This window comes from Pelodiscus sinensis, chromosome 21 (assembly GCF_049634645.1).
Source record: "Pelodiscus sinensis isolate JC-2024 chromosome 21, ASM4963464v1, whole genome shotgun sequence".
Lineage (NCBI taxonomy): Eukaryota > Metazoa > Chordata > Testudines > Trionychidae > Pelodiscus > Pelodiscus sinensis.
Window position 1 is genome coordinate 1,500,190 of NC_134731.1, and position 25,665 is coordinate 1,525,854.

At 61.7% G+C, this 25,665-nt stretch overlaps 2 protein-coding genes across 2 annotated transcripts in view; one reads left to right on the forward strand and one right to left on the reverse strand.

The window, feature by feature from the left end:
- Positions 1-3,102: 3,102 nt before the first annotated feature.
- On the reverse strand, positions 3,103-6,315 carry SDF2 (stromal cell derived factor 2). The gene is given in 4 exon segments (XM_075904509.1): positions 3,103-4,013; positions 4,572-4,768; positions 5,951-6,053; positions 6,055-6,315. Coding segments are annotated over 4 exon segments (849 nt in total). The 3' UTR covers positions 3,103-3,725.
- The window catches only part of SUPT6H (SPT6 homolog, histone chaperone and transcription elongation factor), a 46,471-nt gene continuing 27,031 nt past the window's right edge, over positions 6,226-25,665 (forward strand). Inside the window, exons 1-12 of the mRNA XM_075904507.1 lie at positions 6,226-6,364; positions 18,632-18,771; positions 19,528-19,686; positions 19,829-19,899; positions 20,130-20,325; positions 20,729-20,813; positions 21,360-21,633; positions 23,225-23,326; positions 23,652-23,768; positions 24,124-24,213; positions 24,533-24,675; positions 25,156-25,307. Coding sequence (XP_075760622.1) covers positions 18,666-18,771; positions 19,528-19,686; positions 19,829-19,899; positions 20,130-20,325; positions 20,729-20,813; positions 21,360-21,633; positions 23,225-23,326; positions 23,652-23,768; positions 24,124-24,213; positions 24,533-24,675; positions 25,156-25,307 — 1,495 coding nt within the window. The 5' untranslated portion in view covers positions 6,226-6,364; positions 18,632-18,665. The remainder of the gene's footprint in view (positions 6,365-18,631; positions 18,772-19,527; positions 19,687-19,828; positions 19,900-20,129; positions 20,326-20,728; positions 20,814-21,359; positions 21,634-23,224; positions 23,327-23,651; positions 23,769-24,123; positions 24,214-24,532; positions 24,676-25,155; positions 25,308-25,665) is intronic.

The window sequence follows — 25,665 nt, forward strand, 5'->3', positions numbered from 1 at the left end:
ATGCATCGGGCCAGCTGACCAGTTACACCTACTTAAACCAGTTAACCTTTTAGACAGGATTTTACATCCCTAGGCTGGGGCCAGCACGTCTGCGACGGAGCCAGGCAGGCCAGACCCACCCGTTTCCATTCTGTTCGAGGCCCCCTGCTACAGAGCAGCCTGTGCTGGGAATGGGGGGGGCAGTACTCCCCCAGGTCCTGCTGGAGTCCGGCAGCAGTACTGTCCTGACAGCCCGCTGACGAGACCAAGCAGCACCCTGCTAAAAGGATGGCCCAGTGGTGGCGCCCCAGGAACATGGCTGCCTTCAAGGCCGTGGAGAAGAGCTGCTCTCAGACAGCGCTAGCCACACCATGGTAATACTCAAGGGAAGCGGCCTGGTCTCCAGTCCTCTGTGCACCCTTCCCAGCTCTCCTTCCCCAGTGAAATCACCACGGGTGGTGAATGGGCCAGGGGCTGGGAGCTGGGCTAGCAAGGACAAAGAATAACAGCCGCCCTAGAGCGCCAGGCCCTGAACATGAGCGGCCAGCCTGGGTCAGACCAGCGATCCATCCAGCCCACAATCCTGTCCGCCGAGAGTGGCCAATGCCAGATGCCCCAGAGGGAGGGATCACAACAGGTAATCCCCACGTGATTCCTCCCGTCACCCACCTCCAGAGAAACGCAGGGTAGGGACCCCATTCCTCCCCATCCTGGCTAACAGCCATCGATGGACCTAACCTCCAGGAATCTACCTAGCTCTTTTTTGAACCCTGCTAAAGTCCTGACCTTCACCACATCCTCTGGCAAGGAGTTCCACAGGCTGACTGTGCGCTCAGTGAAGGAAACTTCCTTTTGTTTTAAACCTGCTGCCTATTCATTTAATTTGGTGACTCCTAGTTCTTTTATTGTGGGAATAAGTAAATATGTTTTCCTTAATCACTTTTTCCATACCTGTCATTTTATAGACCTTTATCATATTCCCCCTAGTCTCCCCTTCGCTAAGCTGAAAAGTCCAAGTCTTTTTAATCTCTCTTCATATGGGACCCGTTCCAAACCCCTCATCATTTTTGTTGCCCTTTTCTGAACCTTTTTCAATGCCCATATATCTTTTTTGAGATGAAGTGACCACATCTATATGCAGTATTCAAGCTGTGGGCGTCCTATGATTTTATACAGAGGCAATAAGATATTATCTTATTCTCTATCCCTTTTTAAATGATTCCTGACATTCTATTTGTTGTTTTGACTGCCGCTGCATATTGAGTGGATGTTTTCAGAGAACTATCCACGACTCCCAAGAGCTCTCTCTCGAGTAATTGTAGCCAAATTAGTTCCCATCATATTGTATGTACAGTTGAGATGTTTTCCAATGTGCATTACTTTACACTTATCCACATTAAATTTCATTTGCCATTTTGTTGCCCAGTCACTTCGTTTGGTGAGATCTTTTTGAAGCTCTTCAGTCTGCTTTCGTCTTAACTATCTTGAGCAGTTTGGGATCATCTGCAAATTTTGCTGCCTGTTTACCCCTTGTTCTAGATCATTTATAAATAAGTTGAATAGGATGGGTTCCAGGACAGACCTTTGGGGGACCCCACCAGTTACTTCTCTCCACTCGGAAAACTGACCATTTATTCCTACCTTTTCTTTCCTGTCTTTTAGCCAGTTATTAATTCACAAAAGGCCCTTCCCTCTTATCCCATGATAACTTAAGAACCTTTGGTGAGGGACCTTGTTAAAGCCTCTCTGCAAATCTAAGTGCACTCTATCCACTAGCTCCCCCTTGCCCAGGTTTGTTGACCCCCTCATAGAACTCTAGCAGATTAGCAAGGCAGGATTTCCCTTTACAGAATCCATGTTGACTTTCCCCAACAAATTCTATTCATCCCCGTGTCTGACAATTTCATTCTTTACTATAGTTTCAACTAATTTGCCCGGCCCTGCTGTTAGACTTGCCGGTCTGTAATTGCCAGGGTCGCCTCTAGAGCCCTTTCTGAATATTGGCATCACATGAGCTCTCTTCCCGTCACTAGGCCCCTGGCCAGGCTTGGGGCACGTGTTAGTGAAGCGAGGGCCTGAGAAAGCTGGGGCATCCACGGGCCGCAGGGAGGTTTCCTCTCATTTCTGCAAGTGCAGGCCTAGGAACAGTAGGGCAAGTTCCCCCTCCATGCACTGTTGCCACCCCCCGGGCCTCAGTTCGTGCTGGAGGCGGCATCTGTGGGGCAGTGGCTGTGGCTCACTCCCCGCTGGGCCGCTGCAGGGGTGGTGCTGAGACGCCCGTTCAAACTGGAGCGGGATTATTCCGAGGGGTCCCCTGGGCGATCGGGACGGCTCCGAGACCTACACACAAGTGAGGAATCCCCAGCCCAGGGGAAGGCCTTTCCCTTTCTGCTGCTCCAGGCTGCATCTAACCCGCACCCTGGGAGAGCGTTATCCAAGCCGTTTACAGCAATAGAGCTGGACTGGTCATTAGGAATGTGCCCGAGCCCCCCACCTCCTGCCTGAAAGCACGTTAACGTGTTTAACTAACCATGTAACTGCAGAAAATATCAGTGGTTACAGGTGGGGCAGCAGTCAGCTCCCGAGAGCCGGCGCGAGCAGAGCGCCAGCTTTTAAGCCAGCTCCCTGTGCATTCTGGCTCCCCCATGTGATTAAAGGGGAGGTGGGAACCGCTCTAGTCTGGCTGGAGCAGCCCCTGCCTGTGGCAGGCCAGGGTGCCCTGAAAGCAAGGCTGCTCTGGCATCTTAGCCAGAGAAGTCCCTGTCAACCGCAGGTCCCCTACAGGGCTGAAGCAGCCCCCAGTGGTTACCCTTAACTGGTTAAACATTCCCATCCCTATCAGGCATCTCCCCCATTAAGCCTTCAGAAACAACCAGCCCTGCTGTCCTCCGTGCCTGTGTTCAGAGACAAGCCTTGGCCACACCTGGCCGAGACACTTCTATGCTCTGTGTCCCTGGGATCGGCAACACAGCATTTTCACCCCATTTTGGATGAGCAGGCGGGACAGACAATACCTACATACAGGTTTACACCCAAATAACTGTCCTTCTCCTCACCCAGTGCCCCTTCTCTCACCAGCTGCTGCTGGCCGCGCCTCGGCTGGCGCTCAGATGACATGACACGAGCGGTCGGGGGCTTTTTTATTTCGTAAGTGCTATTAGTTCTTTTTTTAATCTGTGCCACTCGTCAGTGGATGCATCGTGACCCTTGCCTGCCCCGTGGGAGCTGCTGTTGATTTCGATGCCTGCTGGAGTAATTCAGTCGGGAAGCAAATATGACGGGGAGCAAGATAAAGCATCACCTACTCTTTGACAATTGATTTTTTTTTTTTATGAGCCCAGTTCTAGTCGGCAACTTTCCCCCCACCAGGCACGGCTGGGCATGAACATCAGCACCATGGCGCTTACAGAGACAAGATGTCACGGCAGCTGACTCCCAGAGGGTAGCTACAGGGAGAATGGGCTCGGTACAAGGTGACAAACAAGTCCCCTCTTTCTGCTTTTCCTGTGGAGGGAGAGATTCTCTTAGCCCCTCTGCAGGGAGAATGCCAACTGCAGTAGGACCCTGAGAGACACAGGCCTAAATAACACACAGAATGAGTCACACAAGAATAACCAGGGGACCAAGGGCTCTGCTCCTTGGCCTGTGCCAACCACTGAGGAACAGAGTCTCTCGAGAAGCATCTAGAGGCAGACCAGAGCTGAACACTGTGTGGTAAGGGTACTGAGGAGCCCCAGCGCAGTGCATCATAACTCAGCGTGGTAAGAGTCAGTCTTCAACAGCTCACTGGGCTTCATGAAGATCCCCTCCATCACCTTCCAGTTGTTGTTCTGGTTGGAGTAGGACATGCCATGCACTTCCTTTTGGCCATGGATAGGTCGCCCGTACTGCTCCCCGGTCACAGACAGGAGCACATCAGTAGATGAGTGTCTGAACCGTACTTCGCCATCCCGCACCCAGTAGGTCCCACTGCACAGAACAGTCCAGTCATCCAGGTAGTCTCCTTCGCCATCCTCCCCAAACGCGCTAACTTCCTGAAACAGCAGCAGAAGGAAACACCATTAAAACGGGCTCCTGGAAGGCAGAGTGAGGCACACAGAGAAGAGTCAGACGGTGGAATGATCCTGTTCTTGAGAGAGGCGTTCACTGGAAGGAGAAACCTCTAATTCTGAGCACTGGGCAGGCATTTGGGCCCCTTCACCTGAAGCATCCCACCATGTCAGGTTTGGAGGACTCACACAGTGGACACTGGAAAAGGGGGAAGGGACCCTCAAGGACTTGCCTTTCATGACAGTGATTTACAGACAAGTCTCTCCCGCTGCAGTCGAGTGCCCTTCTCCTCCCTCAGGCACACAGGAAGAACAGGGTAGCCAGTGTCAATGTCCCAGGGAAGCTCCATTGCAGCTGTCAAACAGGTCAAGACTTGTCCTGTCCAACCACCCTCAAGCAAGTACAGATCACTCAGTGATCAGAGAAGGGGGCCAAAGCTGGTGCTCTACCACAGAGCTCCCGCAGAGACCCTGCTCAGGCAGCACCAAGGGAATGAGTCAGTGTGATGCCTGCAGCTGTCGACGCACAACTCCAGTGATTACCTGGTTCCCAGAGAGAGGTGATGTGAAATGATGGCTGTGCAGATTTCGCCCAGTGTTGATGTGGGTCAGCCGGATGGACTGCCCACATTTCACAGGCGTCCCCCTCTCACAGACCGTAGATGTCTTTCCCCGAATCCTCCAGTAACTGTTGCTGTCATCCACAGCAGAGACGCCAGTCACCGACTGCTGCCCACTCCCTGTGTGAACAGAAACATTAGTGTGCAGCCAGGGGAAGTGGGGGTGGGAGAAACTACTGTGGGCAGGCCAGGGGGGATGGACCTGGGGGTGGGACAGAGGAGGGCTGGGGAGATCCCTGGGGCGGGTCTGGGGAAACCTGGGGGTGGAAGCTGGGGAGAGGGGATCACAGGGGTGGGTGCGTGGGCCCAAGGGAGGGGAAGAAGGGAGGTCCGGAGGGGGAGGGGGGTGAGCCCAGGGGAGCAGAATCCCAGGGGAGGGGGTCCTGTGGGGAGGCCAGCCCCAGGGAAGAGGATGCCTGGGGGGGGCGGGATCCCAGGCGAAAGGGTGTCCCGGGGCGGCCGGCCCCAGGGAGGGGGCCCAGGGAAGAGGATGCCCAGGGGGGGCGGGTCCGGGGGGGGCGGGGTCCCGGGGGCGGCCCAGGGAGGGGGCCCAGGGAAGAGGATGCCCGGGGGGGGGCGGGGTCCCGGGGGCGGCCCAGGGAGGGGGCCCAGGGAAGAGGATGCCCAGGGGGGGGCGGGTCCGGGGGGGGGGTGGGGTCCCGGGGGAGGGGGGACCCAGGGAAGAGGATGCCCAGGGGGGCGGGGTCCCGGGGGAGGGGGGCCCAGGGAAGAGGATGCCCGGGGGGGCAGGGTCCCGGGGGAGGGGGCCCAGGGAAGAGGATGCCTGGGGGGGCAGGGTCCCGGGGGAGGGGGGGTCCTGGGGGCGGCCCAGGGAGGGGGCCCAGGGAAGAGGAGGAGGGGGGCCCAGGGAAGAGGATGCCCAGGGGGGGCGGGTCCGGGGGGGGGGCGGGGTCCCGGGGGAGGGGGGGCCCAGGGAAGAGGATGCCCGGGGGGGGCGGGGTCCCGGGGGAGGGGGCCCAGGGAAGAGGATGCCCAGGGGGGGCGGGTCCGGGGGGGGCGGGGTCCCGGGGGCGGCCCAGGGAGGGGGCCCAGGGAAGAGGATGCCCGGGGGGGGGCGGGTCCGGGGGGGGCGGGGTCCCGGGGGCGGCCCAGGGAGGGGGCCCAGGGAAGAGGATGCCCGGGGGGGGCGGGTCCGGGGGGGGCGGGGTCCCGGGGGCGGCCCAGGGAGGGGGCCCAGGGAAGAGGATGCCCAGGGGGGGCGGGTCCGGGGGGGGCGGGGTCCCGGGGGCGGCCCAGGGAGGGGCCCAGGGAAGAGGACGCCCGGGGGGGGCGGGGCGGTACCGGATCCGTAGCGCACGTCGTGCGAGTGCAGCCGGACGTTGTGCCGGACGTTGAGCAGCTTCACGACGGAGCCGCAGGTGACCGGGCCGGGCTCGGAGCCCGCCCCCGCCCCCCGCCGCGCCCAGGCCCAGCACCAGGACTAGGAGCCGGGGCCCCGGCAGCCGCCAGCGCCGCATCCTCGCCACCGGAACCGGAACCCCGCCCGCGCGGCCCCATAGAGCCGCGGAACCCAGCGCCCGGCCGGGGCCAGAGGGACCGGAAGTGCCCCCGTGCGCCGGAAGCGAGGCCTTTGGGTGACGCTCTGAGCGCCCGGAGGCCGCAGCTCTTCTGCTCCCACCTATCGCCGCCGCAGCGGAGGCCTCCATTTTCCCATCGGCCCTGAGCGGAGGCGGCCGGAGCCTCGGCGGCCGGCGGGTAAGTGCGGGCGCGGGGCCGGGCCCCATCGCCCTCGGGCGCCCCCTGCGCCCCCCCCTTCCCGGCCCCCCCGCCCTACTGCGCCCCCCCGCCCCCCCCACTGCGCCTCCCCCACCCTCCCCCCCGGTCTCCCCCCCACTACCCCCCCCCTTCCCGGCCCCCCCGCCCTACTGCGCCCCCCGCCCCCCCACTGCGCCTCCCCCCCCTCCCCCCGGCCTCCCCCCCCCACTGCCCCCCTCGCCTCCCCCCGCCCTACTGCGCCTCCCGTCTCCCCCCGCCCCCCCCCACTGTGCCCCCCGCCCACTCCTCCTTCCCCCGCCCCCCCACTGCGCCTCCCCCCCCGCCCCCCCACTACCCCCCTCCTTCCCGGCCCCCCTCCCTACTGCGCCTCCCCCACCCTCCCCCCGGCCTCCCCCCCGCCCCCCCACTGCGCCCCCTCTTGCCCCGTCTCCCCTCCCCCGCCGGCCCCATCACTCCCCGTCCTGCCCCCCCCCCCGCGCCGAGTCAGTCCCGGGGGCCCGAGTCCCCTGGCCCGTCGCGCTGCGCCATCGCCCGCAAGAGCCCCGCCCTGCCGGGACCCCGGGGGGGGAGCCCCGACAGGCCCCCCCGAGCTGCGCGGGTGACTCCGGGTTCCCGGGGCGCGGGCGGGGCTGAAACGCGTTTTCCAAGCGCTGCGCGACCGAGCCTGAGTCAGCGCTGCGGGGCGGGGCGGGGTGACTCGGGGCTGCGCCCCCTCCTCGCGCGGGGGGCACCAGCTCCCGGAGACACCGGCCTCGCTCCGCAGCAGGCTGGGTGGGAGGCACGAGCACGGCCCGTGTAACCGGAGCCGCCGTGTCCGGCTCGTACTGCTCTTCCGACCAGCGCGGAGCCCGGCAGCTCCTGTTTGGCGGCCAGCCCGGTCTGCCGCGAGCCGGCTGGAGCTGGAGCAGGCGGGGGAGGGTAGGCAGCACGCAGCCCCGTGGAGATGGTGCTGGGGGGGAACCAACTTTTACGCCAGCTACCCCCAGCCCCGGCTCCTGCTTTCCCCCTCAGAGGCAGCAAGTGGTGGGGGGCGGGGGCGAGCAGTCCATACTCCAGTCATCTACCTTTGCACTGCGCCCTGCAGGTGTTACAGCTGACCCTTGGAGTTCTATGGACCAATTATATTTGGAAGGTCCCCAGATAATAGCAAGGTGCTGAACGTTACGGAGTGTCTCCTTCTGTACTGGTGCTGGGGTGTTGTAGGTGCAGATAGCTAGCTTTCGAAAGACACAGATACTGCTGATTTTAAAAGTAACTAACATTTGGCGACCCTCAGAACCCACAGTGGTTTAATTAGGCAATAGTCCCAAGGTGGGCCGTGATTTGGAAGGACCCATTGATCATTCAGATGCTAGATGGGTGATAGCTTGTTCTTAAGAAAGGGACCAGTCCCCCACATCAGTGTCCTAGAGAAATAAAGAATACGGTATTGCAGCGGGGAACGACCGTTGGCATGAGGATGAGGCAGGTTTTACCAGGTGTGGTCACTGTTCGTAGAGTCTGAACAACACAAATATCCAGGGAGCACTGAGCTTGGTTGCACAAAACTTTGAAGGCCATCAGGATAGTCAGAAATAGGTAGAAGGTGGAGCAGAGCCAGTGGTCCCGTCCAGGGGACACGCAGAGCAGCTGGCTCCACTGTGCATGCTCCATGAGAAAACAGCCCGAAAAGGGGATGTTTCTGGACTACCTCATACTGCACGTCAGAGTCCCAGTTCGTATTTGGCTGATGTATGGCCTACCCTTCTCCAGTGGTGTTCGTTCGGTTGCTGACTCGAGGGGTGAGGCCCCCGAATCTTTGCATGTAAATAAGGTGAAATTAGCCCGTGAGCTCGGTGTTCGGAATAAGATTGATCATACCTGTGCGCAATGAGGATTTACAGAGGCAGTGCTAATAAGGATCTGTAAAACTTAAATAACTAGAAACTAACCTGGCATTGCCCTGGTCTGGCCCAAGGCAGGGTGGGGCTAAGCAGCCAGGCTTCCAGCTTCATCCTGTAGCCAGCCGAGGAGAGAGGGAGCTGTCCCCTCACTCCGGGGTGGGGGGGGAAGGGCATGCAAGCATCCCACCTGTGCTCCCCCGGCCAGGCGCTAGGGGGAGGGCAGTAGCTTCTGCTGTGGCTCTTGCTGCCCCCTTGTGGTCATTCCACAGTATAACTCTTCTTTCTGCCAGACGGCTCCCTTTCTATTTAATGAGAAACAGTCGAATTCGAGATGCATCCTATTGTCCTAGCTCAACCAAATCCTGACCTGCCTTTCAGTTAAGTTAAGAGGATGCAGCATACCAAATTTGGTGGTCCTAGCTCTTCCTGTTCATCAGGAGCTCTTGAATAAACAGACTCAAGGACAGACAGAGAGGCGCATGTTTCTAAAATATATAGTTAGATTACACCTTTCCAGTTCAGGTGTGCTGGTGCCTAAACATCTATTTAAACTACTGACTGAAAACTACAAAGCTGCCTTAGGAGAAGGGCCTTTTATTTTTTGAACTTGATGTGGTGCTTTGAAGCAGGAGGCGCTTAGATGGCGTTTGGCCTGGCATGTCGTGGTTTATGCTGGTTGATTGGCGGCACGACGTTTCTGTTACCACAAAGTCATTCCAACAAAATGTAGCTTTTGTCTCCACAGGCTAGAGCCAGTGCTAGTGGCAGAGTGGTGTTTGGGAGTTCTCTCTCGGGTGCCGTGGCATTGCAATCCGTGGCGTAAGGGGTGGGGTGATGGCAGCAGTGTCATTTTGATGTTGCAATAAAGACAAAGAATTGCAAAATCCAAACCAGAGATGTACACTGATGTCCGTGGAGTACCTGCAGGGCCCCTCGTGCTAGGCACAGGGCACGTACCTGCCGGGCTGTGCTCTCCGCACTGAGCGGCAAAGGTGGGCGTAGCAGGGCTGCGTTCCGGTTTGTAATGTCTTGTTGGCTGTCGGGCGTGGCCCTGCAGTTAGTTGTGCCTGAAGAGTGGTTGTGTCTAAGATGCAGGGCTGGGGGCATGGAGGTGCTTTAGGGTGATGTCTTTCCTGGGCTTTAAAAGCAGAAGGGACCATTGTGAGCATCTAGTCTAAGGTTTCCCAACCTTTTTGTACGTGGGGCCAGCTTTCTGCCTCCTAAATTGTCAGTGTCCCCTCCAGCGTTTCCCACCATGTGGGGAAAGACTTTGGTTCTGTGCACCAGCATGGGGCGATGTTTGCTTCCCCACGTGCATAGTGGTGCCCATGACAAAATTCATGTGGCAGGAGTGGGGCCAAAGGGCTCTGAGTGGAGAGGGGGTAGGCCCGGGGGGTGGGCCCAGGGCAGAGGGTTGCGGTCTGAGGGCTCCAGTTGGGGTTAGGGATGTTAATTACCGTTTAAAAAGCTAACCGATTAAATGCTACTTGTTATTGATTAACGCTGGATCAGCCCCCTGCCTGCAGCATGGTGGGCTGGGCCCACTGCATGGCGGGTGAGCGGGGACCCAGGCCCACCATGCTGTGGGCGGGGGCTTGTTCCAGCTGGGCAGGGCCCATGGTACTGCTCTGGTGAGGTTCATGCTTACCGGGTAACTGGTTAACCCTTCACATCCCTACTGGGGGGTGCAGGCTCTGGATGGGGCTGAGCAAAAGAGAGTTCTCCAAGGCTACCCTGAGGGGAGGGGGGGTCTCCCCGCTCTCTCTCCCAGCAGCCGCGCCTGGGCTGATAGTGGGGGAGAGGGGCTTTTCCTACTGCAGCAGCTCCAGGACTGGGGCTGCAAGCTAGGTGCCCCTCCCCTGGCCCCCAGCAGGTTTGAGCTCGAGGTGGCAGGAGGACCACCCTGGCTGGATTCGGGTCCCTTCCCAGGCTAGAAGCTGGGCTGGGTTGGGGCTGGGAGAGGAGTGGCCCTTCCACAGCCGCAGCAAGTTTCCAGGGGGGCTCTGAGTGCCTGCATGGCGCAAAGTGACACCAAGGAGGTTGCAGGGAGCTTAGAGAGATCGCAGGTGCTGGCTAGAAGTCTGCCCAGCGGGGTCCTGGGGAAACACTGATCTCTAGCCTGGGCTTGCTGGTTAATCTTCTCGACTGCTCGTATTTCCCCCACCTCTGTATCGGGGCAGCAGGCAGCCAGTCTCTGCTGGGAGCTGGTTTTTAAACTGGATCCCCTCGCTTACCAGCTCCGCCTGATACAGAGGCAGCAGTGTGGGGCGGCGGGGGCTCCCCGGGAGTGGGGCCAGAGTGCCCTGGCTGCCAGCCCCCGGGGACTATAGAATAGTTAAGAATTCATGCGGTCACCCAACTATCCAGTTACCTGCTGTCTAACATCCCTCCCGTGCGCCATCTAGCTCCATGGTGTCCCGCACGCTAGCCACATGTGGCTGTTTGGCCAGTTCAGTGTGGCTAGTTCGCTATAGAACTGGTTGGACACCAGGGAGCTAGACCATCCCTGGCAGGTGTCAGCCTAACCCGCTCTTCAATATCTCCCGGGATGGACATTCCACAACCCCCCTAGGCAGTTTATCCCAGTGTTTAACCACCTGACAGGCAGGAAGCTTTTCCTAATGTCCAAATTAAACCTCCCTCACTGCAATTTAAATCCAGTGCTTCAGTTGAAGCCTAATCAGAGCAGAGCGGAAGAATGACTCCTTGTGTCTTGCTTACTGTACTCCTATTAATGCATCCCAGAATGTTGTTGGCTGCTTTTTTTTTTTTTTTTTTTTTTTTTTTTTTTGCAACTGTCATGCTGCTGACTCGTGTTTAGTTTGTGGGCCGTTATGTCCCCTAGATCCGTTTCTGCAGGACTCCTTCCTGGACAGTCACTTCCCATTCTGTGTGTGTGAAACTGATCGTTCCTGCCTACATGGAGCACTTCACATTTGTCCTTATTGAGTTTTATCCTGTTTATCTCAGACCTTTTCTCCAGTTTGTCCAGATCAGCTTGGATTATAACTTCAAAGTACTTGCAACCCCTCCCAGCTTGGTATCATCTGCAAGCTTGATAATCATCCTCTCTATGCCAGTATCTAAACTGTTGATGAAGATATTGAACAGAACTGGTCCCCGCAGAATCCCGCTTGTTCTGCCCTTCCAGCATGACTGTGAGCCATTGATAAATTACTCTCTTGGAATGGTTCTCCAAGCATTTATGCATCCACCTTATAGTAGCCCCATCTAGGTTTTATTTCCCTAGTTTATTTATAAGGTGGCCATGCAAGGTTCGATAAAGTGCTTTACTAAAGTCTAAGTATACCACATCTACCACTTCCCCCTTATCCACAGGCTCATTGTCCTGTCAAAGAGAGCTATCAGGTTGGTTTGACGAGACTTATTCTTTACAAATCCGTGCTGGCTGTTACCTATCACCTTATCTTCCAGATGTTTGCAAATGGATTCCTTAGTTACTTGCTCCATTATCTTTCCTGACACAGAAGTTAAGCTGACTGGTCTGTAGTTTCCTGGGTTGTTCTTATTTTCCTTTTTATAGCTGGGCACTAGATCTGCACTTTTCCAGTCTTCTGGAATCTCTCCCATCTCCAATGACTTTTCACAAATGATAGATAATGGCTCAGATATCTCCTCAAAAGTAATTTTTAACTTATTATTTTCGTATTTTAACTTCTAAACCTTCCTCCTTTTCTCCGGCATTCGCTATGCTAGGAAACCAATCGCCACCAGTCTTCTCGGTGAAAACCAGAACAAAGAAATGGTCAAGTGTCTCCGCCATTTCCAAGTTTCCTGTTACTGCTTCTCCCTCCTCACTGAGCAGAGGCCTACCCTGTCCTTGGTCTTCCTCTTGCTTCTAAATTATTCAGAGTGTTTTCTTTTCCCCTTTGTCTCAGCTAGAGGGAACTCGTTTTGAGCCGTCACCTTTCTGATTTTGCCCCTGCATATTTGTGTTTCTCTACTACAGGCGACCCCGCACTTACGACCTAATTGGTTCCTGGCGAACCATCGTAACTCGAACCCTTATTGCCCATAGGGGCAATGTTATGAATGGGGATTCCATTCCTGGCCCGCTTTGCCTCCTGGGAGTTGTAGTCTCTTGGAGTCGGGGGGATCTGTTGGGAAGTAGGCAGCCCCACGGCAAAGCGCAAACAGCGCCATGAGCCAGCTGGGGGCTGGACCGGGCAGTAAGTGGCCCCGTGGCTCCCGGGGGCAGGGGTGTCGCAGGTCAGGGTCACCTGCATGTATTTGAGAGAATCTGTCTGTTCAAGAACTTCTGAAGGGTAAGCGCTAGGGCCAAACAATTCGGTGTGCAGCTTCCTTTTGTAACGTAAAGCAACACACGGGTTGGGTTGTGCCTGGCCAGTGGATGTGCCGGAATGGGGCTGCCTTTCATACAACCCTACAGAAAAGGGACAGAATCGCCCGGCAGGAGGAAGGGGCTTGTCGGTGAGCACCCAAGCCTCCTCCTCATCCCCCCCAGGAGCCCTTTAGGGACAGCGGGGGGGGGGCTGATGCTTCCCTTCCCCCGACACCTAGGGAACATCGCTGGCTGTTCCCCTTTGTCAAGGAGTATGGGGAAAGTGCCCCGTTTGCTGCAGTCCTCGCTCTGGCTGGGGAGCTTGGGGGCAGTCGGACCTGACCTGGATCTGCCCCAGCCAAGGGACATGCACCTCTGCCTCAGCTGTGCCTGCTGGACCTGCAGCCGCCATGGAGAGGCGCTTGTCCCCTGGCCCCAAGCTGCTGCGGGGTGAGAGGGCTGGGGTAGGCATTCTTTCCCCCGAAGCCTAGGCTGGCGGCCTCTCTGCGGAAGTGCTGTCGGTAATAGAGTGCCTTCTGGCCAAGGGGCGTGTCTTGGAGAACGCCGCCTCTGCCCTGTGCGCACCCCAAAGGTTATGCTGTGGCCCCCGTCTCCTGGCCTGCACCCCCCACGCCGCAGCCCCCTTCTCCAGGCTTAAGCGGGGCTGAGCTGCTCCCTTGCTGCTTTGCACGCCCAGAACGAGGCCCTGCAGTGACTCGCTAATCGCAGTGCAGGTTGACCTCCTCTGGCCCGGCAGAGGGATGTGGGCGATTGCTCGGGTACTCGACTGCCTGAGAAGCTTAGGCTTGTTGGGCATTCGAGTCGCTACTCGACTACTCGCCCCCTCCCCATGCTGCCTCTGTGAGAGGTAGCAAGAGGGAAAGGGGGAGCCGGCTTAAAAGTCTGTTCCCCCAGCACCGTCTCTGGGGGTGGCAGGGAGGCAGGCGCAGCAGTCCCGGAGCCGACGTGAGCCATCGACTGCTCAGCTAGCATCCCTAGTCCAGCAGGGCGGGAGTTAGCTGGGTGTCCGCTCACGCGGGTGTGGCCAAGTGTCCCGCCATCCCATGAAGTTTGTTTACAGCCCCTAGTCCTGGCTCTGGGTTCTGGGCTATGATTTAGCTCGAATTTACCCCCAGCGTCTTCTGAGAGCCCAGCGAGCTGCGGGAGCGTCGTGATGCTGCTGGGCAGTACTGACCTCCCGTGGTCCGGCAAGTCCGAGGGTGCTGGGCTAGAGAGTCCAACCTGTCCCTGGGCTAACTTTGCGCAAGCATGCGTGCAGGGTCGCAGAGCCGGGCCTGCCCTCCGCGTCCGTGGGCGTTAAGCAGGTAGGACTGCTGGCTCCGTTGCGTTAGTGGCTAGTCTTGGCCAGGTGCTTCCGTGCTGAAAGCAGCAATGGCTAACGCGAATCAACCAGGCCGAACGCAGATCCTGGCGTCTGTCGCCTCCCCAGAGATGTAACCCCGAGCGTGCGAGGATCGCCGTGAGCGGACCTGGAAGGCGAGGGGCAGCTGCTCTCTGCATGGCTCTGTCCAGCTAAGGGCCCCTTGTGGGCTCACGCTGCCTGTGTGCCCTTGTAAGCAGGGTCTGATGCCCCAGGCCCTGCCTTGTGTCTCTTGGACAAGAAAGTGGCGGGGGGGGGGGTTCCCTGTGCCTGGCTCAAGGTGTGAGGGCTGGGCTTTCCATTGCCAGCTGTCTGACCTCGCCGGGCTGTAAAGTGCGGCTTCACGCCAACAGTAGGACACGACCCGCCCCAGCTGCCTGGGAAGGCTTTTAACAACACAGGGCACTTGCTGAGAGGACGGGCAGAACCCCCTGCACTCAGCGCTCCGGAAGAGCTCACTGATGTCTCGTGGCGGTGTCACAGGCATTAGGAGAACCTCCAGCGCCAGACTCCCACAAGCGGAGAAGCAGGAGTCGGTGAGGGGGAGCAGGCTTACGAGCCAGTTCCCCCAGCACCAGCTCCGAGGGGTGGGGTGCAGCGGGGATCTGGCGGCGCTTCCCTCTTCGAAATGTAGCTGGGGGGATCTTGCTGCGTTACAGATCAGAAGTGCTGCGAGGAGCACGGGGTGAGCGGGGGATGCACATTCCATCGCCTGTGCGATTTGGTGGTTAATCTGAGTTTCACGTCCCTAAGTCCTCTCCCTAGCCGTGGCCACGTGGCGGTGTGCTCAGTTACCTGTGGCCCTAGCCGGCTTTGGGCGCCCAGCGTCGTGCGCGCTGCTGTCCAGGGCAGCGAGAGCTCTTTGCAGCAAGGGGGTGTGCAGTAAGGGTCGCTCGCCTCGGGAGTGCCCGCTGATGGCGTGCTGGGCCGGCGGCCTGTCACGGTGTCGGGTCAGATGCAATTGTCTTTTCCTAGGGCCCTCTAGAGGGATGTAAAGGGTTTACAGGCTCGGTGTAACCAGTGGGGACGGCTGCTCTCACTGTCTCAAGCAGCCCCTGTCAACAGCGGGCCCGGGGGGCACAGGCAGGGGCTGCTTCAGTCGGGCTAGAACAGCCCCTGCCTCTGGTGAGGGGCCACTCTAGCCCAACCATGGTGGGAGAGGGAGGGGTGACACCCCCCCTTAAGTGGTTAACGGGTTCAATGTGAAGTAGACTTAGTTAACTGCTTCACCAGTTACCCCAGTTCTGTAGTATTCAGCACTCCCCACAGCTGGCAGCACGGTGCCACCCAGCCCCACGGCTCCAGCACGGGCCTTGGTCGGCGCATGCCAGGGCAGGTCTGTGGGACGGGGCAGAGTCTGCGTACTTGGCGCCAGTAGCGCTGTGAATACCGCAGCTGGCGTGGATGTGCCTGGGGTCGAGCTACCGCAGCGTCGGCACTGCGGGGCGTTGCCGGGAGAAACTCGGAGGGAGCCGGGTGGGCCCTGCCGAGGAGCATTTGGGCTCCGAATGAAAAGTTCTGAGACGTGGGAACAGGTGGAAGGGCTGGGGCAGCGACTGCCGTCTTAGCAGCTCTCCTGCCTGGGTGAGTTGTGGGCTGACGGGCAAGTGTTACGCTCTGGAACTGTCTTTGTGAGCAGGTGCACAGGGAAACTGGTTGGCTGATCCGGCCGGCCGTGTGGGGCGTAAGGATACACTGCTCTGTGAGGCTGCGCTGTTACATCGTTCCTCTAAGGTACTTGGTGCAACAGCTGTCTTGAGAAGCGTCTGCGGCCCTCCTGTCTGGACAGCAGCTCGAGCAGATCTGGGGGGGGGGGGGGGGGCTCGGTGTGCCTGGTCGCCAGACATGCCCTGCTGGACACGTCTCACGCGTGGGTGACAGACCGACGTGACTCCACCTCGTGGCCAACCTTGGGGCTGTTGCTCCAAGTCTCGTGTAGGTTGTAGAGGGTGGGCAGGCTGGGGCCCAGGGCAGGATGTTAAAAGCGTCATTTGTTAATTGTGTAGTCGACAGCAATGAATCGATGAGGGACAGTGCTCAGTCCCAGCTCGTGCCGGGTCTGGGAGCTGGGTGGGCCACCTGGCTCAGTCCCAGCTCGTGCCGGGTCTGGGAGCTGGGTGGCCACCTGGCTCAGTCCCAGTGTTATGCCTCAATGAAGCACACGAGATCTTTTCTGGGGAAAAGACAGAGCACCGCAGTGATTGAAAATACAACAGTTGCATATGCTTTGCAGTCATTCACGCTCCCTCTCCCACCAGCCCATGTTCTAGTCACCAGTCCAGAGTCTGTGTCCGTCTAGTGCCAGTTAGGTGGATCACAGAGGGGAGCAGGGCCTTTGGCGGTCGTTGGACCCGGCGCTCCTCTGAAGACGAACCCAGAGTCCATAGCGAGGCACCCTGCCTTTGTAACCCTTTTCTCTGTTGGAGTCTGTGGGTTCCGCTGTGTCAGTCTGTGACCGGCGTGTTATCTTGTTGATGTCAGTCGTTCCCAAAACATTTCCAGAGCTCGTCCTGTAATCAGTCGTCTTTAGGGGTGCTTGCTTCGGTCTGCCACCCCGATGGCTCCTTGGCCATGGGCATGCACTGGTGGTAACTGATGGCTCTTCTGACGCCGATCAGTCTGTTTTCACCCACGCTCCCCCCTCCTCCTTTGGCCATCTGGTCCTGAGCAATAACCTTCGCCCCTTTATCTCGACACACATACCGCTTCCACACACCGTCTTTTACAAGGCCTTTCGAAGAAAAGCAAAACATTAGTAGCTCCTGTTGGGCAAAGCAAGAGGCATCGTAAATCAAACAATCAAAACTTCAGCCTTCAGCCCCCCTCTAGCCTCATTACATAGACACAATACCAGACTGTTTCCTTGTTACTGAACTTTCAAAGCAAAGGGCTGACTGAGGGGCTTGGTTTAAGTGCGCTAACGTTACCGTGCACGGCTACGTTATGAAACCGAAAAATCCCAGTGGAAAAAGGATAAAACTTTCAGTCCTAGCACCAGCTCGTGCCAGCCAGGACTGCGCTTGCCTGCCCGCCCGCCAAAAACGTACTGGCGGGGCGGGGGGTAGTCGATAGCATCAACCGATCAGCGCTTGCCAGTCGTTCGTCGACTCCACTCTCGTGGCCCTACGCCCAGGGGTCGCCAGGCGGCTTGGGGCTGGGAGGTGCTCGTGGCGTTACTGTCGTGCACGTTCTTTGCTGTGTCTGCTGGGGGAGGTGTGCAAACGGCTGGTGCGTTTCCCTGTGCCGTGTGGCGCTTGGCAGGACTGCCGGGGTGTCCCGGGGAGGGGTGGAAACTCGCTTACTTGGGTAACCGGTTAAGGGGCTTGGGGGGCCACTCCTGCCCCACTGGGTGAACCGCGCCCGCCATGCCAGGCGGGAGGGGCCCGCCATGCCAGGCGGGAGGGGCCCACCTGCCACGGACAAGGGCTGTTCTGGCCGGCCGGTTTGAGCGGCTCCCTGCGCCAGCCCCTGCCAGTTACCCAGAACTGTTAAGGGTGGCGCTTAGCGGTTGACCTCTCGCACCCCAAACCCTGCGTCCTGGGCCGTGGTTTTACAGCCCCGGGTTGCTGTACGTAGCCATGCATCTCCAGACGTGTGGGCAGCTGCGGTCATGGCTGCGTGATCAGTCTTCTGGGGATCGATTTAGTGGGTCCAGTGAAGACCTCCAGCTACTCGCCTGTGGGCTGCAGCGCTCCCCTGGCGCAAGGGAAGTTGGGGGGGAGTTTCTCCCGTTGGAGACCCCGGTGGCCCGACCGAGGGCAAGTGGTCTCCAGCTACAGTCCTCACCCAGCTGGAGCTGCGTCAGTGAAGTCGCCGGCCCCCAGGGCGGACCTGCCCTTGGCTGCCATGACGGACGGCGAGCAGGGGTCTCGGAGCGTGCGGGAGACGTGTGACTGTGTTGCCTGCCGTTGGGGAGCGGAATGGGGGTGTGGCTTGCCCGTATGCCAAGCCATCGCTGTCCTGGAGGGGGGTTCCCGTCCCCGGCTGTCGTTGGGCTGGGGTCACGGGAGCATTCGGGGGTTGTGTCCCCGCTGTCGTTCCCGGTGGGCCGTGGAATTCTGCTGCTCTGTTTCTCTTGCACGTACTGGGCGGGGAGAGGAGCTTTAGATCTGCCCCTCCCTCTCACCCCCTCCATCCCTCTGGAGAGGCAGCCCCGGTGCCCGTCTGCTCTGCCTCTGTCCCAGGGTGCTCGCTGGGAGAACTGCCACGTGGTGCTGGGGTCTCCGGAGGCTGAGAGTCCGTGCGCCGTGCAGGGGTGTGAAGCCGAGCTGTGACTCCAAACCGCCCTGGGGCAGCCTGCTGGCCTCGGCTCCCCTTCTTCCCAGAAGCCGCGCGCTAATGCAGTGCGGTCGGAGGGCTGGACCCTGGAAACAGCCCGTCACGGCCCTGGTCTAGTGCCTTCCTGTTGGCCCGTCACGAGTCTCTCCCGGTTCCCTGGCAGCCTGCAGCCATTCTACCCTGCCTGGCCGCCTCCAGGCTCGTGGGGGCCCTGCCTGGCCTTGGTTTGGCAAGCAGCCGGCAGCAGCGGGCCTCCCGTAGCCACGCACGCTCCGTCGTCACGCTGCAGCCTTCGCCCAGGCTCTTGCCCGCCTGCTCGCGCTCTGGGCAGGGATCGGGGGGCCTGCTTTCTCGGAGCAGGCTGCCGGCAGCTCTCAGCTGCTCTGCCTTGTGGTTGCCAGGTGGCTGTCGGTGAGCGGAGGGAGAAGCGGCGCCATGTCTGACTTTGTGGAGAGCGAGGCGGAGGAGTCGGAGGAGGAATACAACAACGAGGGGGAGCTTGTCCCGAGAGCGAACAAGAAGTTTGTAGAAGAGGAAGACGGTGAGTGCGCTTGTCGCCGCGGGGCTCGGTGGCCAGGCCAGGGCTCCTCACCGCAAGGGGCGCAGGGCTGGGGGCGTAACCTGCCCCAGGCCAGCTAAGGCTGCACTCTCCTGTGTGTCCCTGCTGACTGGGAAGCTGCCAGTGGAGCCGGGGGGGTCTGGCCGCCCCGCTGCGGGGAGACTGGCCTGTGCCCGGCGTGATGCGGCCGGAGTCTGTCGGCCAGGTCCATGAGAGAAGCCTTTGAGTCCGTCCGTTCCCGGTGTGGAGGTGTGATCCCTCGCCGAGCGCCCCGGGTCGGTGGGGGAGCCGCGACAAGCCCGTGGTGCACAGCGCCTAGGAGGGCGGGCTGGGAGTGTCCAGTGCTCCTACCCCTCGGCACCGGGACGAGTGTCTACTCCCAACAGCCAAGTCACCTGCTGCGCTGCTCGAGGGGAGGCTCCCCTGAGCCTCGCTCCCCTTGCCAGAGGGCCCAGGAGCCAGCGGGGAGAGTCGATGCACTTGGGCGTGGAGGGCGGAGCAGGGGGTTCCGGCGTGCCTGGCCGTTCCGAAGGGCCCCCTTGGGCAGCCAGCGAGGGTAACCCAGCTGCTCGCCGGAGACGCGGGTAACGTCAGGGCCCCAGAACTGGTTCTCCGCGCAGGCAGCGCCCGGGAAGGGGGTAGGTCGGGGACCCCCGCGCCCTGGCTGAGCTGAGAGGGGAGGTCCTTGCAAACACCCCAGAGTAGCCGGGCTCTGCAGCGTGTGTTCCTGCCCCGCAGACGAGGAGGAGGAGGAGGAGAATCTAGATGACCAAGATGAGCAGGGGAACCTCAAGGGCTTCATTAACGATGATGACGACGAGGACGAGGAGGAGGAGGAAGAGGCGAGCGACTCCGGCGATTCGGAGGACGACGTTGGCCACAAGAAGCGGAAGCGCAGTAAGTTGTTGGCTGCGCGGTGTGGCGCACACACGCCGGGTGGGGGTGGGGGTCCTCGCCCTCGCGGTGTCCGGGGCTGGCTCGCTCCCGGCTGTGCGCTGACTGTACGGGGCTGTGACCTGTTCCCGCTCTCGCCTGCCAGCTTTTGACGACCGCCTGGAGGACGACGATTTTGACCTGATCGAAGAGAACTTGGGAGTCAAAGTCAAACGCGTGAGTTCCTTCTCCGTGCGGGGAGACGGGGGGCGGTCTGGGCAGCCGTGGAGGCCAGGCCTTCGGCCCTCTGTGCCCGAGGGGAGAGCTGCTGGCCCCGCGGATGGCGTGCGCCATGGGGCCGGGCCGCGTGGGCAGCGCTCAGAGGGCTCTGCCGGAGAACGGGCTGCGTTGCTGTGGGGTTTGCGAAGGCGGCGACTTGACCGTTACATAAGATTTTACCCTCGTAGCAAAAATTCAGGCGTGTGCGAAAAATGTCCGATGACGAGGATGATGAAGAGGAGGATTATGGGAAGGAGGAGCACGAGAAGGAAGCCATTGCTGAAGAAATTTTCCAGGACGGGGAAGGCGAAGAGGGGGGCGAGGCTGTGGATGCCCCCATAGGTGCCCCGGAGGAGGAGGAAGAGGAGGAGGAAGACGAATCGGGTGGGCACCTCCCTGCCTTTCGGGCGTGGCTGTCCCAGGCTGAGTGCCCGGGGTGGCAGTGACCGTGGTGCCGCGTGCACCCTGCCCAGCCAGGCTGCGGGGCGGGAAGGGGGCTGCTCGGACCTGCCTGCCCGCCAGAGTGAGGGCAGCCGCTGGCACTGCTGCGGCCAGTCCCCCTCGGGCAGCAGCCCCACTCGGGCCGGCGTTCCTTGCCTTCGCCTCGGGCGCTCTGCCTGGCGTGGCTTTGCGCTCGCCCTCGGGGGGCACGTGGGCTGAGCGCTGGCTGATGCTGGAGCTTCCCAGCAGGTCCTGGGTTAGCGCCCAGCGGCCACTGGCACCCGTGGAGCGGCAGGTCTGCCTGGCTCCGCGCTGGCGGCTCCCAACAGCCCCGTTCTCTCTCCAGACATCGACGACTTCATTGTGGATGACGACGGGCAGCCTCTGAAGAAGCCCAAGTGGCGGAAGAAGCTCCCTGGCTACACGGATGCGTAAGTAGAGCGGGAGGCGGCTCGGTTTCCTTGGCCCTCGTGACGGCAGACCAGCCGCCTCCTCCCTGTCCCCATCACGTCGCCTCCAGCCCCCTCTGTGGGCCCAGAGCTTGTGGCTGTGGAAGCAGCGGATCTCGCTCCCTGGTAAAGCCTGCCCCTTTCCTGCTGGGACGCTGGCCAGCCCCTCAGAGCCAGGCCGTACCTCATCTGCATCCTCCCGTGGGCCCAGTCCCTTCGCCCTGTGCGGGGCAAGCGCTCCCCCCATCCCTTCCGCCGCTGCCACTCGGGGCCGCTCTGCGGAGCGTGGCCGACGTGTTCTTGTTCCCCCAAGAGAGCGCTCCCGCGAAATGCAAAGTCTCTGCTGTCAGTTCTGGGGTGCCAGGGTCTCCCTTCTGCCAATCCTGGGAGCAGGGTGCGATACCTCCTCGTGTGTCGCGGGCTGTGTCCGATCCTGCCCCGCGCCGCTTGGACCCCTGGTCCGCCCCCCGGAGAGAAGGGTTGGGTGAGCCGGATCCCGGGGTTAATGGAGCTGGGTCCCTCCGCCAGGGCTTTGCAAGAGGCGCAGGAGATCTTCGGGGTGGACTTTGACTACGACGAGTTTGAGAAGTACAACGAGTACGACGAGGAGCTGGAGGAGGAGTATGAGTACGAGGATGAGGAGGCCGAAGGGGAGATCCGCGTCCGACCCAAAAAGGCTGCCAAGAAGCGCGTCAGTCGCCGCAGCATCTTCGAGATGTACGAGCCCAGCGAGCTGGAGAGCAGCCACCTGACCGACCAGGACAACGAGATCCGGGTGACGGACATGCCGGAGAGGTTCCAGGTGAGGGGCAGCCGGCGCTCGGCTCCGTGGCCCGTTGTCCCCGGCGCTGCGCTGAGAAGGCGCATGGCAGCTGCAGCGGGTTCCCGAGGCTGCTGGCGCCTGTGTGCAGTACGGGCCTGTGCCTGCTGGGCCGGGTGCCAGCCCTTGGGGCACGTCGGGGAGCTATTGACGAGGGCTGGAATTGTAACGTGTGCGCCCACGCGCCCGGTCCCTCCCTGGCCCTCGGGTTCTGAGCCGACGCCCTCCCTGGCTCCTGGGCATGGGGGCGCTGTGGGTTGCAGGTCCCACCCGGGACCCCTGCTCCCCTGCCCCTCAGCCGACTGAGTGGGAAAGGTGTGGGGCGCTCCCCGGCACAGCTGAGCCCAGGGCCCCGGCATGGAGCGGGCAGGCGACGGGGGAAGGTCTGTGCGGGCAGAGCGCCGAAGCAGCCCAGGAAACACTGCTGTCTGGGCCTGGTGGTTACAGGCCACGCCAGGGCCGCGTGGAAACAAAGGGGCTTAGACAAGCGGGCCCCAGGGGCTGAGCCCCAGCCATGGGAGGCAGACAGCCCTGGCGCCATGGCAGCCATGTTGTCTTCCCATGAGCCCCGGGCTCTGGGGTGAGTGGGCCTGGTGCCGGCGGGGGTGGGAAGTGGAGTGAGCAGCCGCAGCGCTCCTGGGCTCCCTGCGCTCACAGCTGGGGCTGGGGCTGGGTCACTCCGCTTCCCACGGCTGCCAGGGAGCACAAGGGGCGGGACCCTCCTGCTTCCGGTTCCAGCCCCGGCTAATCCCCTGGGAGGCGGAGCAGGGGTGGGAAGAGGCAGGGCTGGCTGGGGGGGGGCGTGTTTGGGCCCCTACCCATCGGTGAGCTGCTGCAGCCCTGGCGGTGAGGGTGTGTCCCAGCGCCCACGGCCGCGCGCAGTCCCCTCACGGCGCAGCGTAGACCTGCCTCGGGATGGGGGAGGGGGCTCGCTGGGACTTCCCCGCCTCCGCTCTGCCCAGTGCAGCCTCTTGCCTGCTAGTCCTCAGCAGAGCCCCTCTTCGGCGCGCCTGTCAGTCCCACTGCCAGAGCCCTGCCCCCTGGGAACGGGGCACTCGCTGCCTCCCGCACCCCCTTGGGCCTTGCGCCCCTGAGCTCCCGGCCACGCTCGGCCCCGGCGTCCTGGGGGGACGCAGCCTGTTTCCTTCTGACTCTAGAACAGTCGTTTTCCTTCAGACCAGCCGGCCCTGGGAGCGGGGCTGGGGCAGCGAGTGTCGTCCGGCCTCCGGGCGCTGCCAGGGCTGTGACGTGCTGGCGCAGGGGTGGAGGTGGGGGGGCCAGGCACCGTCGCTGGCGCTCACCTCAGTGTGGCTGCGGCAGGACACTGACCAGGGCCAGTCCCAGGGAGAGCAGAGCCCAGGTGCTCTGACTCCTGGTGTCACTTGTGCGCCCTGCTGGAATTCCCACCGGCGATTCTCCAGGGAGCTGGGCCCGGACTCAGGGCTTTGGGAAGCTGCTGCCGGGGGAGCCCCGAGGTGCAGGCGGGTGCCATGGGGGGCCGGCCGTGGGCCCTCAGAATCCACGTGTGGCCCAAGCTACCGGTGCCATGGTAACCCGACCCCCCTCCCTGCAGCTGCGCTCCATCCCAGTGAAGAGTGCCGAAGACGAGGAGCTGGAGGAGGAAGCTGACTGGATCTACAGGAATGCCTTTGCCACCCCCACCATCTCCCTGCAGGTAACCTCGGCACGGCAGGGCGCTCTGCCTGGCGCCTAGTTCCCGGGACAGCAGATGCCTGGGCGCCTTGTCCAGCCCACACGGGACAGGACGCCCGCATCTCGGCTTGGCCTGGTCACTGCACCTCGCCCGGGGGCCTGCGTCGTCATTCAGCCAGCTCCGGGCAGGGCTGGGGCAGCGAGTGTTGTCCGGCCTCCGCGCTCGCTGCCGGGGCTGGAGCCGTGCTCTGGGCTCGCCGGCCCTGGCTGCGACCGGCTCCCTTGGCCTGAGCCTGTCTCCCCAGCGGCGGGGCAGCCTGCGATACAGCGTTCCCTCCCTCTCGCAGGAAAGTGCCGACTACCTGGACCGGGGCCAGGCCAGCAGCAGCTTCAGCCGCAAGGGGCCCAGCACCATCCAGAAGATCAAAGAAGCCCTGAACTTCATGCGGAACCAGCACTTTGAGGTAGCTGGCAGCTCTGCAGAGGGGCAGGGTTCGTGCAGCGGCTGCCAGCGGGACGTGCGCGCGGCAGGGGCCAGCTGGCATGGGAGGCCTGGCGGGAGCCAGAGCAGCGGCCGGGAAGGGCCGGCCAAGGGGTGAACGACACGGGGCCGGGGGCGAGATCCCTTGGCTCTGTTGCCTGGGCTCGCCGCGGCCCAGCCCGTCCCTGTGGCGCTCGGTGGGAGCGGGATGGAGGAGGCAGGCGAGCCGAGCGCCGGGGCGGCCGACCGGAGCTGGGGGAGCTGCGCCGCGTGGCAGCATTTGCTCCCCGCCGCCAGGCGAACGGCCCTCAGGCAGCCGCGGGCTCGTCTCTCTCCAGGTCCCCTTCATCGCCTTCTACCGCAAGGAGTACGTGGAGCCAGAGCTGCACATCAACGACCTGTGGCGGGTCTGGCAGTGGGATGAGAAGGTGAGGGCTTGGGACACTCCTGCGGCCCCCCCGCTGAGCCCCGGCCCCTCACGCCGCCGGCTGCCCCGGCCTGGGCTCTGCTGCCATTCGCTGCCCTGGTCTCTCGCCTCGGCTTGTCCGGAGCCTAGTGACTCCCAGCAGCAGTGAGCCGGGCCCGCGGGCACAGGCTGCTCCGACCCGCCCGGCGGCGCTCGGCTCTCCAGGTGCTGCCTGGCTGGTGACCGCGGTTCCAGCGCTGGCAGCAAGGGCGGTTGGGCTGCCGGCGGGCGGGAGACGGCTCCCCGGCCAGTCAGCTCACCCTCCCTTCTCCCCGGGCCAGTGGACCCAGCTGAAGATCCGCAAGCAGAACCTGACCCGCCTCTTTGAGAAGATGCAGGCCTATCAGTACGAGCAGATCTCGGCTGACCCGGACAAGCCGCTGGCCGATGGCATCCGGGCGCTGGACACCACGGACATGGAGAGGTACGGCCCCGGGTCCCGCCGCCCAGGGAAGTGCCAGGGGTCTCAGGGCAGCTGTGGGGCCGGGCAGACAAGGACGCTGCTGCTGGACTCTCCCAAGCGGCAGTTCACACCAAAGGCCAGCGAGAGCTCTGTCTGGTGCCCCCCGTTACCTCAGGGGTGCGACCCTACGGCCCTGGCTTGCCTGGATCCAGCCCCACGCTGGTGCTCCATCTCCCCTGCTGTCTCCCCAGGGGCCGGCGTGTGAGGGGACTGTGGGGAGGGTCTTTCTGCTCCTTGGCCGGGGCCACGGCAGTGAGGGGATTTCGTTCCGGGGGTGGGGGGTGGTTTGCCGCGTATCTGTGCGGTCCCACCCCTGCTTGGCGAGGCAGCCCCACGCCCGCCTGCTGCCGGCTCTGTGCGGTCCCGGGTGGGCCCTGCGCCAGACGAAGCAGTCGCGCTCTGCGGCTTGCGCGCGGTGACCTGCCGCCTCTGCCCGCGCAGGCTGAAGGACGTGCAGTCCATGGACGAGCTGAAGGACGTGTACAACCACTTCCTGCTGTACTACGGGCGAGACATCCCCAAGATGCAGAACGCGGCCAAAGCCAGCCACAAGAAGCACAAGCGCAGCCGGGAGGACGGGGAAGAGGCGGAAGGTTTGTCCCCGATGAGACCCGCTGGTCGCTCCTGACCCCGGAGCTGCGGCTTAAAACCGCTGCGGGATTTGGGGGCAGCTCGCTTGGCCCTCCCCCCGCACGGGGAGCTCTGCACCACCCCCGCGCGCCCTCCGTCTGCGATGCGCTCTGAGCTCTCATGGGTCTTCCTAGGGCTCCCCCACGCAGAGCCTGTGGGTCCCGTGCCACACCCTGCGCCACACGGCCCACGTGCCCCTGGGCTAGCTTCCACGGGGGCGGGGAGCCCAGGAGCTGCGTGGGGCGGGTTTCGCTGCAGCGTGCTGCAAGCTGCCCTAGGGACGCAGAGTACGACCGGGCTCCCGGCCCCGCTGGTCCTGTG